At 39.2% G+C, this 12,874-nt stretch overlaps 2 protein-coding genes across 4 annotated transcripts; both read left to right on the top strand.

Annotated features, from left to right (window-relative positions):
• The first annotated feature begins 362 nt into the window (after nucleotides 1-362).
• On the top strand, nucleotides 363-5,975 carry LOC102714206 (alcohol dehydrogenase-like 2). Of its 2 annotated transcripts, none has more exons than XM_006658767.3 (10): nucleotides 363-515; nucleotides 629-762; nucleotides 992-1,032; nucleotides 3,214-3,539; nucleotides 3,758-3,840; nucleotides 3,998-4,073; nucleotides 4,199-4,263; nucleotides 4,662-4,760; nucleotides 4,859-5,020; nucleotides 5,564-5,975. In XM_006658767.3, exons 1-10 carry the CDS (start codon nucleotides 470-472, stop codon nucleotides 5,702-5,704), a joined length of 1,173 nt encoding a protein of 390 aa, XP_006658830.1. In that variant the 5' UTR covers nucleotides 363-469; the 3' UTR covers nucleotides 5,705-5,975. The 2 variants fall into 2 exon arrangements, with proteins under 2 accessions (XP_006658830.1, XP_015695412.1); XM_015839926.1 differs by having other exon boundaries at nucleotides 405-515; nucleotides 996-1,032.
• A 2,358-nt stretch (nucleotides 5,976-8,333) lies between these two features.
• Nucleotides 8,334-11,635, top strand: LOC102713928 (cytochrome c oxidase subunit 6b-1-like). Of its 2 annotated transcripts, XR_001550656.2 has the most exons (6): nucleotides 8,334-8,455; nucleotides 9,907-10,131; nucleotides 10,208-10,290; nucleotides 10,374-10,455; nucleotides 10,986-11,452; nucleotides 11,532-11,635. XR_001550656.2 is itself a non-coding variant. In XM_006658766.3 (5 exons), the coding sequence occupies exons 1-5, from the start codon at nucleotides 8,420-8,422 to the stop codon at nucleotides 11,037-11,039; spliced, it is 480 nt and encodes a 159-aa protein (XP_006658829.1). In that variant the 5' UTR covers nucleotides 8,334-8,419; the 3' UTR covers nucleotides 11,040-11,635. The 2 variants fall into 2 exon arrangements, 1 of the variants encoding a protein (XP_006658829.1); XM_006658766.3 differs by having other exon boundaries at nucleotides 10,986-11,635.
• Nucleotides 11,636-12,874: the final 1,239 nt, after the last annotated feature.

Raw genomic sequence — 12,874 nt, 5'->3', positions numbered from 1 at the left:
TTTTAGCCCATATTAAATCGGGTGTTTAAAAAATAATTTAAAGTATTAAACATAAACTAATAGAAAACTAATTTTATAAATAAGAGCTAATAAGCGAGACGAATTTTTTAGACTAATTAATTCATAATTAGCAAATAATTACTGTAGCATCACATATGTTAATTATGGATTAATTAGGTTTAATAGATTCGTCTCACTATAATTTTTATTAATAGTATACGTTTAATACTCTAAATTAATATCTAAATATCTGACGTGATATAGACTTAAAAAACTTTAGTCTTTACCAAACACCACCTTACCCCGAAGCACAGGCTGCCTTTCGTTTTCTTCCAAGGCCATCGTTAAATAAGACCGAGCACGACGAGGCTGGAGTAGTAGCGGCTAGCCTACAGCAAGAAGCAGCAGCTGCTGCCAACACCAAGCAGGCGAAAGAGATAGACAGGGAGAGCGAGCGCGTGTTTCCCAGATGGAGCAGATGAACACTGCTGCTGCAAAGCCCATCAGATGCAGAGGTGAGCCAGCTAGCTAGCGTCAGAGTTTTTTCAATGGCGTGGTCGTCGTCGTCGTTTCTCGATTGATTCTGTGATGAGATTTGTGTACTGTGCCGTCGTGTCGTGTCGTGCAGCGGCGGTGAGCAGGGTGGCCGGGCAGCCGCTGGTGATGGAGGAGGTGGAGGTGGCGCCGCCGCGGGCGCACGAGGTCCGCATCAAGATCCTCTGCACCTCCATCTGCCATACGGACATCACCTTCTGGCGCATGGTATGAACTTGTCGAGCTCTTGATCGCTTGATTAATTCAGGTAGCAAGCATCAGATGATGATTAGCACCTTCGAATTTTCATGCTCCAAGAGAAGAACCGAGAGAACCCAACAAATTGCTCATCTCTCTATACTGAACATGATAAGAGATAACGATGAGCTGAAAAGCAACACGTGATTCTGTGCTTATCTTAAGTACGCGATGCTCATCTCTCTCCTCTCTTTTGTAGGAAGGCATTCATCCGTCCATCTTTGGTCATGAAGCAGTCGGGTAATCAAACAAATTAACCAGCACTTGTGGTTAGCATATCTGTAGCATTATTCGTCTTTTGTAGTGTTCTTTCGATGTGTTGATCAATGATCATGAGTCGGTGTTGACCTTAGGCCCCAAAAAATTGTAGAGCAACCACGAACAGTCAACATCGACAGCTACGGAATAACATTTTTTTTAACATGGTAGGGTCGTGAAGATTTTCAGGAAAAAAATAATCACTGGAATCACGGAATAGAAATTACTTGATTTCCTTTACACTAAACCGTATTCTCTTCGGTTCCATAATATTGTACTCCTACTTGTTATTTGGGATAAGACTAAAATCAAACTTTTAGATAGCACGGTGTCCCATGCATAAAAAAAAATTTACCCTCTTCTTTTTGCTTTTCACTTTTGCTCATATTTATAAGATAAAATTTAAAATTGAAGTTTATTTTTGAGTTTTTTCATCATAGCTTGTTTTTCAAAATTTATTTTTTAAATCACTAATAACATGTATATAAAAGTTTTGTTCACATATTATTTTTTGTTTATAAATAGGTTGTTTTACTTTTCCCCATAAAAGCCAAATGATGAGCCTCTTTATATGGAAAACAAGAATACCTCTGGTTCTCTACTACTCCCTTAATTTAATAGGTCATATGGGCAAACTAAGATCAAACTTTTAAAACATTAACTATTATTAATTTTTAAAATATTTAGTTTAAAGACACTATGACAACATGTATAGAGAAGTAAAAAAATATTTTAATAAAATTATGAATTCTTTTACATATTATTACCTTCATTTTGGTTTTCTCTAATATATATATATACATATAGGTTTATAGATGAATCCAAAAAAACCAAAATATTTTATAACCTAAAACAGAGGGAGAAGGAAAGAAAATTGTAATCAAAGATTTGTTTGGGAGACCGTAATGTTTTTCAAACAACATGAGTTATTAAACTGAAGAGAGTTTAAAACTACATTAATTATTAAACTAGGGTGCGCAGTAGTTATCTCATATAGTACATATAATGCAGGGATGTAGGAAGATTCCAAAGCTCGTGCAATTATCGTAGTCTAACCTCATTCAGCGTGTTTTATAAGATATCCTTAGCTGCCATTAAGTAAGACCGATGGCTTGGAGAGAAAAGGTGACAGTACTAAGCATGCATGGAGTATTCTTCCTGCCAAGTGCCAAGTTTTGGGTGAACCATGCACACGTTTATTTGCCTACTCATAGCTATTATACTGACATATATTAATAGATGACACCATTAATTTTTTGACATATATTTAATTACTTATTTTATTATAGATTTTTTAAAATAAGACGAATAATCAAATATGTGCTAAAATAAATCAACCACGTCATGTATACGGAGGGAGTGTTAATTTAGGAGAGAAAACAACTCCGATGACGTCCTTTGTGACAGAGAGGAAATATGAAATAAAATCATGTAAGTAGTTAGTGATGACGAACCACAATGACATTTTAAAAAAAAAAAATTTCCCGGGTGTCATATCAATACAGCAACGCACAGAACCGCATTATTTTCGTGGTCCAGTTTGTGGAGAGGTCGCCTGGATATGGAGCATCGACGAATTGATACGGCAATTAAAGAAGAAGTATAACTTAATTTATGCGCATAATCATGGAGCCACTTATCAAGTGGCGTGTTAAGAGTCGTAGCGAATATATCCTAATCGTTGTCTGAATCCTATTGGACACCAAGGGTGAGGTTTCATGGTTTTTGCAGGTTTAATTATTTAACGTTACGTTTTACCATTTTCGTGTGAGTAATACATTAATGTTAACTTACATTATTGCATATTTATGCTAAACTTCTAAATAAGGACAAAACAAATGGTATAAACCCAATACCTTTTATATTTAAAAATCAAAGTGTTACGAGTGGTTTTATCATATGGTAATTTCTACCCCTTCGTTACATATTATAAGTTTTTTTATTTATCTAGATTCATCCATATATCAATATATATGTTTTATTTATTTTTAAATTAATTAACACATAAATAAATCTAGATAAACTCAGAAAATCTTATAATGTGTAATGGGGGATAACATCGTTAAGTAATTTGAGTACCAAATTTTTGTAAAAAAATATAATACATCAAGTTATTTTCTAAGAATATTAAAAATGCTCTTTACCGTGCGTTTTTTTGTCCAGCGTTGTAGAGAGCGTGGGGGAGCACGTGCAGGAGGTGTCCGCGGGCGACATGGTGGTGCCGGTGTTCACGGCGCAGTGCAGCGAGTGCCCCGACTGCCTCTCCGACCGCAGCAACCTCTGCTCCAAGCTGCCCAACCTCCCCGGCGGCATGCCGCGCGACGGCACGACGCGCTTCTCCTCCGCCTCCACCGGCGACCCCATCCGCCACTTCATCGGAGTCTCCAGCTTCACCGAGTACACCGTCGTCGACGTCACCCACGTCGTCAGGCTCCCCGCCGCCTTCCCGCCGGCGATGGCCTGCCTCCTCAGCTGCGGCGTCTCCACCGGTAACCATTCTGGCCTCGTGCTTTTCGGAACCTTTACATTTTTATTTTTTTCACTTTTAATTATGCTCGTGATTTTTAACCTTAAATTACATTTATTTATTAGCATTGATTTTAGATCACTAAAAACACATAAATATAAAGGTTATAATTTTAAATTATTTTTTATTTATAAATATACTATTTGGTTGGACTGCCTCATTTTTCGTGCGTACGTGCAGGTGTTGGCGCGGCGTGGAAGGTGGCGGCGGTGGAGCCCGGCTCGAGTGTCGCGGTGTTCGGACTGGGCGCCGTGGGGTTAGCGGTAACGTCCGTGGCACAGTGCTTTGATATAACTCTGATACACCACCTAACAAAGACGTGTTAACCCACTTAATCACTTCAGCTGATAGCATTCTCATCATCTCTGTATACGTACTGTACTGATAATGATAGCATTCTCATCGTCCTCTCTGCTGCAGGTTGCTCAAGGGGCCAGGATGCGTGGGGCTAAGAGGATTATTGGCGTGGACCTGAACGCCGACAAGTTCGAGATTGGTAATCGCACCATAATCTGTACTGCTTACACAGTACACATCACATAACAAAAAGAACACCACCCACGCTCTAAACGACTAGGCATGGCTGAAGTAATTAAGTTGGCTCGTCTCGTTGCGTTCCAGGGAAGAGGTTGGGCATCACCGACTTCGTCAATCCGAATGATACCGGCGGGAAGACCGTCAGCGAGGTCAATAATCTCATCTTTTTTTGCTTTTACTTGTGTCCATAGGTTAAAATTAAAATTTTTAATTCTAAATTTAGAATTTTTTCATCTTAGTTTATTTTCAGCCTTGGTTTTTAGTTTTATAAAAACACACGAATGGAAGCTATATTTATAAAATATTTTTTAAAAAATATAACATATCATTTTTTTCTCTTGAAACGACCAAAAGATGGCCAACCAGATTCAACTGGCGCCGTTTCATGCCTTCATTCATTTCATTTTGCTGAATGCTGATAGCGGAGTGATCAATGCTATTTTCAAAAAATAAAAATAAAAAAAAGGATTGATGCTTAGCTCAGTTCATCGCACTGCCATAGTGCCATGCTCTCAGATTGCTCTCACGTGCACTGATCGATCTCCAGGTCATCAAGGAGATGACCGGCGGCGACGGCGCCGACTACTGCTTCGAGTGCATCGGCTCGGCCTCGGTCATGGCGGAGGCCTTCCAAAGCTCGCGAATGGTAAGGAACCAACCATGGCGAAGCCATCTCGATCGGTGGGTGCAGTGGGGAAGGAGTCGCAGCTATAGCGAAGTGATCGGGGATCCTGTGGTTTCCAGGGGTGGGGGAAGACGATCCTGCTCGGCGTGGTCAGCAACGCGGCGCCGATCGCCATACCGCCGCGCGACATCCTCCGGGGAAGATCGGTCGTCGGCTCGCTCTTCGGCGGGATCAAACCCAAGAACGACATCCCGATGCTGGCCCAGAAGTACCTGCACAAGGTTGATCATCTCATGCATGATTCATATCGATCGAGTGACATTCATTCTGCTTGTTTTCTTTCTCGGTCTTTCCGTCTTATCTTTTCGTTTTGTTTATGTTTATAGAGTAAAATTTAAAATTTTAACCTTTAATTTAGATAGATGTTAAAATTTTTTTATTATTTATTTTTAAGATCACTAAGAACAAGTATATAAAATTTTTATACATAACATATTTTTCATTAGAGTCACCTAATGGTCAATTGCTTAAAAAAATGATTCCATCAAACAATTTTGTTAGACATTGTATTAAAATTAAACAGTAACAAAAGAAATCAAACAAGGTAGCACATGATCAATAATCATAAATCTTGATGTAAACCTAAATGACAAAAGAGAAAACGATTGACCAATTAAAAATTTCCAAGCGATTGATAAATAGCGAACATATTTTTCATTTAGAAATATATACAATTTAACCTTTTAACTTACACAAGCCAAACAATCATCCTCCCCGTCTTGGATTAACCGGTGCGTAAATATGTGAATCTGCATGAACTGCAGGAGCTGGAGCTGGAGGAGTTCGTGACGCACCAGATGGGGTTCGACGAGATCAACGGGGCGTTGGAGCTGCTCACGCAGGGGAAGAGCCTCCGGTGCATCATCTGGATGGACGGCGCGAGGGAGAACGGGCGTGCGACGTGAGCGATCCGACCATCGATGCCCCCCCAGCCGCCGCTACCCGTCCATCCGATCCGTCGCGGTCTCGTGGATATCGTGGGAATTAGAACGGGTGGATGGATGGATGGTGCATTGGTGCCTCTGCCTCCTCGCTGTCGTGCGTAACTCGTACAGTCGTGTTGATTTGGACGTTCGGTACCTGAAGCCTGTCTGCTCTGCTTGGAAAATGCGCCTCGTGGCGACGGTGTACAGCTCTCGATTAATAAATTATGTGTTGATTTTTTCCGGATCGTCATGTCACAAGGCGTACTACGGGTGGATACAACATTAAGGCGACGGGGACTTAAGCCCTGTTACCCCGTTTAATGTCCTCGCAACACAAAGATTCTCTAAAATTTTATGACAAAGATTAATAAAAAAGAGACTAATTCTCTATCTAAAGTATTAAGAGCTCTCTAATCTCATTGGCTAGATCTAATCTTATTGGCTAGATCGACTACTGCTACTATATGTTTTTCTTCTTCATCATTAAAGACGCGCTGAAGAGGGATCTTGCCACATATACGTGCTACAGCGATTACTGGCAACACAAAATAGAGCTAAAGTATCCTCTGTACAGTGATCGGCCGCGTGCTATAATCCAATATGCTGATGTTACCTTGATAACCTGCAAAGGAAGTACACAGGCAGCTGGTAAAAAAAAAACCAATATATTTACAAACGAAAATAATTTATAAATAAATTTTTATATAAACATTCATAGCGATCTAAAATCTAAAATTTAAGGTTGATTTTAAGATTTTTCTCACCGAAGTTTATTTTATAGCTTTAACTTTTAGATCAATACGAATATATATATATATATATATTATTCGCAAATTATTTTTCTGCTTGCAACTTTTGGATGGTGATTGGAATACAATCGAACATCAACACAGTGACAAACCTAGCACAGCTGTACTGTTGAAGCTGATGCTGTCGATAGTAGAGCAGGTACAATAGCAGGCTATAAGCCAGCTATAAGCACATTTTAAAGAGATAAGAGGGAGGGGGAGAAGAGGGGTGTGCTACTAATTTATAGCCAGCTGCATACGGCCTCCAAGACACAGTGTGTGTATGATATGTGGAATCATGTACTAATGTTTTGTAGGTAACTATTATATGAATTAGCTATTAGATTGACTATAGATGAATTGGAGCTATTAGTTGACTATACTGTTGAACTTGCTCTTACAATCGTTCTTCATCATTTATTTCTGGCCCTCTGGAACCATTACAACGACATGGTTTCATAGGGGAAATGATTCCTTTGACAACACGGGCTCTTTAGAGAAAGTGGTAATAAACATAGTCAATTTATACAATAGTATGAATTTATACAATATATTTTTACGCTAGGCTAGAATTGACATCAAGATTTATGGAACCATTACAATAGAACTACGAGCTCCAATTTATCCATAGTTAATTCATACAATAATTATATACAAAGGTTAATACATAGTTTCACATGTCATACACTCACTGCTCGTAGTACAATAGAGCCCGTACCGTAGCTGACTATAAATTAGTAGCTCACTATTCTTCTCTTTCCTCTCTTATATCTTTAAAATATCTCTTATAGCTTTAAAATATGTTTATAGCTAGTTTATAGTATGCTATTATAACTGCTCTTATAGGATGGTTTAGGAAGAAAACTTGTGTGTAAAAAAATATAAAGATTTAAGATCGAGGAGCATCCTCCGTGTGGAAAAACATTCTCTCCTATCATATTCAAAACCAGAATGATAATTGAATTGTAATAGCTCCCTTCCTCGGGTTTGTAACATATCCCTTTGTTTCATGCAATAAAAATTCAAGTGGGGAACCTCTCCCCTTCGATGAATTATATATAAAAAAAGACTAAGGTTGAGTTTGAGAGCCAGGGAAGGTGAAGGAAAAGATCATATAAATATATCAATAGCGAATGATAAGATAAAATATTGGCAATTATAAACTTAAAAAATAGATTAATATATTTTTTAAGTAGTTTTTATATATGGTTCGGTAGTTTGAAAACCATGCTTACAGAAAATGAGCGGGGTTTGCTCTATCTCATCCAACCGAACGTTCCCTAAGAACCCAACATCTATGATTTATGTTCTGTTTTGAGCCAAAATGAATGAATATAAAAATTACCTAGCCTAGCGTAAAAATATTAGTCAAGGAGTGGTAATAAACTTTAACAATATAAAAAAATTACCCAATGATGTGATTAATTGGCAATAACATGATATTTGATTTTTGTGGAGCGCTAGACGAAAATAGGGGCTTTTGTAAATTTAGCATTGTTTTTTTTTTCAAAATTGCAAGGATACCACTAGAATTATAAATGGTAGTTTTGATGATATTTTTATATTTTTAGTGATAATTTAATAATAATATTTTAAACCAGTAATAAATTTACAATTGTCCTTTGAAAATTTGGGATAAAAAATAATTGCAACTGTTACAAAACAGAAGGCGTCCGATCGAGCACACGTACAAGCGAATCCTCTGGGCCTCCAAATGCCTCATCCGTCGTAGCCCGGCCCGGCCCGGCCCAACAAGCCTTCTCGTAAAACCCACCCGGACTCATCCGCCGCTCTTCTTTTACCTTCTCGACGACGCCACCGACTCCGCCCGTCTGGACGCTTCCTTTTCTCTTCCACGAGCTCGCAGCCGCCGCGGCGCTTCCCGAAGCTCTCTCGCGGGGCGCCCATGGCGGGAGAAGGCAAGGCCCCGGCAGTCGCCGAGGTACGGGAGTCCGTAACTCCGTATCTTCCCAGATGGATTGCTGCCTCGTTAGTTTTCTTCTCGAGGTGGGGGGTTTACGCGGCTAGACCCGCCCGGCCGACTGCCGGTGGACTGGTGCGGCGGCAGTCGCGCGCCGCTCAGATCCAGCAATCTGTGATCGCCTAGTGGATGGGTTCATGTGGGGGTGGGGTTTTTTCTTCGTGCAACTGTGCAAGTAGGTTCGGAGGTGGAAGCGTACGTGCATTCTTTGGTTGGGCTGAGTCGAGGAATCAGTTGAGATGGAGTACTCATTCCGTCTTCTGAATTGATCAGTTGTCACTGCCGTTTGCTTGCCAATTTCCGCCTCGGTTGCCTTGCCACAATCATCGTTTGCTGTGCAACTTTGGTGCTGCACAGACAGCCTGCACAGCTATGAAGATTTTGGTGGGCATCATCTGCGTGCTCGGTGTTCACAAGCCCTCAAATCTGTGTGGCTGTGTGATACTGCCTTAATGAAATTATGATCGACTATTGTGATTGTCTGTTTGAAATTAACCCTTGTCTGAACTCTGAACCAGACAATAAACATTTTGCTTGTAAACCTAGGAGTGATTGCATGTTTTCCTTCCCCAGGACAAGCTGATATGATGCCAAACGTATGGAATGTTGTTACAAGCATAGTTGGTGTCTTTTCGTTTAAGTTTCTGTTGAACATTTGCTTGCGTAGGCTTGAAGCCTCAGCGTTGAAGAGCTACTGTTAGGCTAATAAGACTCTGAGCCCATAACCTTATCTGATTCAGCAATCTTTGGTGTCTGATTGTAACCTAAGCACCGTAATAAAGGATATGTGGTATGGGCAAGGTTTCATTGGGATAAACACCGCTGGGAAGATAGCCGGGTGAGCGTCGGCTTAGATGGGATGAGAGGAGAATATAGGCTGGGGAGACTTTGACTAATTCAGATTCATTGCTTGCCTGCTAATAGAGTACAATGGGTCCTTTATATATAGGGAGGATTGACTTGATATCTAACAAACTAATCTATAGTATTATGGAATCGAATCCCTTTCCTATCTAGATAATCTCTCGTATTATGGAATCAAATCTCCTAACTTTACTTATTCCTAATTTATCATGCCTGAATTGCCCAGGCCCATAACTAATGGCACTACAGAATTGTTTTCCAAATTTTAGAGGCTGCATTTGTGAATTTTTTTTCCAAAATTAAGTGTAGAACACTTAAATCTGGGGATCCTGTGGCTAGCAAGAATTTTATGCTTACATTATTGTATAGGTGGTCCACCGGTCCATGAACCCAGCTAACTTCTTTGTGTTGCTGTTCCTTCTGTAACTGATCTTCCGTGGTTGAGAAACAATGTTGAACTTGAAAATCTGGCTGGCCCCCTTTTCTGGCCAGCCCAGCAAAAAAAAAGAAACAATTTGAACTTATGTTGTTACTCACTGCCACTCCAGGAGGTCCCCGTGGAACATTCTTCCCCTGAGAAATCTTCTGACAGCACTGTGCCTGAAGTATTTCCTAAGATGGATGTTGAAACCCCTACAGCCGATGACACCACTGCTGTTGTTGAGGAAGAAAGCAAAACTTCTGAGGGGACTGTGTCCACTGAGAATTCAGAAGAAGAAGAAGGGAGCAACACTGCTGCAGAGGAAACAGCTGATGAGAAACCAGAAATTAAGGTATGATGCCACATACTAGTGGAAAATAATCACATTTGTAGTTCTGTACTGAGTACTGACCATATATTATATACAGATTGAGACTGCTCCAGCTGATTTTCGTTTCCCAACGACAAATCAAACAAGGCATTGCTTCACACGCTATATTGAATATCATAGGTAGAAGTATGATCAGTGTCTTTCAGAAATCTGAAACATTGGTATTAGTTAAACCATTAACGTTGAGTGTGCTCATATAACAGGTGTGTAGCTGCAAAAGGAGAGGATGCTCCTGAGTGTGAAAAATTTGCAAAATATTATCGATCACTTTGCCCAAGTGAATGGGTATGCATTATTGATGTCTATTTATTTTTCAATGATACTTCTCCAGTTTGCCCTGTTATGATTATATAGGTGTATTCCTATGGCATATGAAGTTCTGTTACAATTTGACCTGAGATTTCCATTATATTCTAGAGATTTGCAGTAGTCTCTACTGGTAGTATTAAACCAGCAGTTTATTACAACTAAAAGTGATCTCAACCATTGATGTATGAGTTCTATTACCATTGGAAAAAAATATTCTACTACCATTAGTTGATGTGGTAGTATACATAAATAGGATCTATTGGATTAGTAAAGATGAATGGTTTAGATTGATTTCTGCTACCAGTTGAGAGCATCGCAAAACACTTATATATTCTAAAGTATGCCTATCTATTTACTCAATTATTACCCTATAAAAGCTTAAGAAATTGGGTTTTTAATATTATTTGCGTCTATGGTGCTTTTTAGCCATAGATCTTCATTCTAGTAAAGCGATACTGTTATCAGAGCTCCTTTGTGACACGGGTGTGGTTTATCTTTCTGTGCAGATTGAGCGTTGGAACGAACAACGTGAGAATGGCACATTTCCTGGACCCTTGTAGACCATAACAAAGAAAAGCCCATGCTATCACAACAGAATAAAGTAACCAATAGTTGAGAAGCTGTCAGTCACTTGTTTCTGTTGAACAGTTCGTACAAATAAAAATTCTGACTTGTTCTGAAAGTCGAAGAAGGAGCTCCTGTCTTTAAGTAACGCAGTTATTAAGAAATTGTTCAAATAATTCACCTTTAGAATGTACCTTGGCTTCATCCCTTGTCCAGCCGACACATTTTTCACAGTTGGCATGACTCGGCTGCACCACTGGCGTCAGTGTGGCCACTTTAACCAGCACTGAAGCAGTTGATGTCCTGTGCCGCATCGGCAAAGCAAAAGGCCGAAAGGGTTTGAGGAGATGGATTGCCTGGCGCAACCAGACGCAGGAACAGATCTCCCGTCAGTCTCGCAGGAAAGCAGGTTAGTGAAGTTAAATGTGCTTACACGGATATGGTTGCTGCAGCGTCAAGCACTATATGTGATTATAGTATGCTTACAGTGTATTGGAAAAGATGCACTCACTTTGGTTGCACACACTGCTGCTAGCCTGCTAGTGCCAACAAAAGTTACCGGCCACGGAATTCCGATGGTGACCGGAGGAAAGCATCCGCTGTTGCCGCTGTCAATGTGGAACTCGAAACATTGCAACATTGGCGTGAAACTATTTTCATTTATGTAGTGCATAAATTGAGCTAAATCTGTTACATTATTATAGGGAGAGCTAAAATGGAGGTATCATGTTCACTTGGAGGCTAGAAATTTTCCCATTAACTAAAAATAGATGTGTTGGTTGTCCTAAATCTAAATTATAATGGTGCATATCGGTTGATATAGTTGTACAGAAAATATAGCTGTATCTAGGAAAATAAAACCTAATAACAGTGTATATCGGTTGATATGGTTGTATTGGAACACAACTGTATCTAAGGAAAATAAAAACCAATAATGATGTGTTGGTGGATATAGTTGTATAGAAAATATAATTGTATATATGATAAATAGTAGAAGCCAAGTGTTGTATATGAAATCCATCCATACTTTAAAATATTGTGTAGGAAATATAGTTGTACCAGTGGAAATATATGTTGAGAGTTTTATATCAATCCAGTTTCAGTTTTAAAATCTACTGTATATAAATTGTAATTATATTAATGAAATAAAAAAAATAGTGGTTATATATAAAGTCCAATTCTACATTTGTCTATCTCCGCATAAAGTTGTCATTGTGGAACAAACTACTGGTTGAAAATAGTGTGGACTAAGTTTGGGTGAAACAAAAACTAGGGTCAAGAGATTGAAGGAAACTACTGCAGGCTTTTGCCGGTCTAAACTTTGCTGCATTGTGCCATTCAGGATATTAAAAGAGGATTATTCTTTGGGAATTATTGTGGAAGAAGGGGAGCTGAACCTACAGGTTTATGAGAAATAAATATCATACGGGACTATTGCGATATAATCATACACATGCAAGTAATCATGCAAAAGGAAAAAAAAAACTCATTGTGAGTTACTACTCCATATCTTATACTGTAGTACACAGCTATAGTATCAGGAACTAAATCGCGAATAAAAATCAACAAGTGCCTGAACAAATTATGATTATAATAGCTTGTACCAACTTTTTATGCAAAAAAATAATTTGTTCGCAATATAGAGAAATAACTCTAACAAATCACGTTGCATGTATTTCTATTTGGTTACAGTGGACGGTGATTATTTTAGCCGAATAAGGGAGTGTACTTGTGAGTTAAAATTAGGATAGTCACGCCATCCGAATTACCTCTAGCTATGCTAATTACATGGAAAAACAATAGTACTCCCTCGTATTTTTTTTTGTTAGAT

Source organism: Oryza brachyantha, chromosome 7 (assembly GCF_000231095.2).
Source record: "Oryza brachyantha chromosome 7, ObraRS2, whole genome shotgun sequence".
Classification (NCBI taxonomy): domain Eukaryota; kingdom Viridiplantae; phylum Streptophyta; class Magnoliopsida; order Poales; family Poaceae; genus Oryza; species Oryza brachyantha.
The sequence above is the reverse complement of the archived record's forward strand: the minus strand, read 5'-3'. Positions and strand labels throughout refer to the sequence as shown.

Coding starts and splice junctions, on each gene's coding strand:
- LOC102713928 (XM_006658766.3), top strand. CDS start 8,420: ATGGCGGGAGAAGGCAAGGCCCCGGCAGTCGCCGAG. Junction 8,456..9,906: donor AGGCCCCGGCAGTCGCCGAG/GTACGGGAGTCC, acceptor CTGCCACTCCAG/GAGGTCCCCGTGGAACATTC. Junction 10,291..10,373: donor CGCTATATTGAATATCATAG/GTAGAAGTATGA, acceptor CTCATATAACAG/GTGTGTAGCTGCAAAAGGAG.
- LOC102714206 (XM_006658767.3), top strand. CDS start 470: ATGGAGCAGATGAACACTGCTGCTGCAAAGCCCATCAGATGCAGAG. Junction 3,540..3,757: donor CAGCTGCGGCGTCTCCACCG/GTAACCATTCTG, acceptor GCGTACGTGCAG/GTGTTGGCGCGGCGTGGAAG. Junction 4,761..4,858: donor CCTTCCAAAGCTCGCGAATG/GTAAGGAACCAA, acceptor TGTGGTTTCCAG/GGGTGGGGGAAGACGATCCT.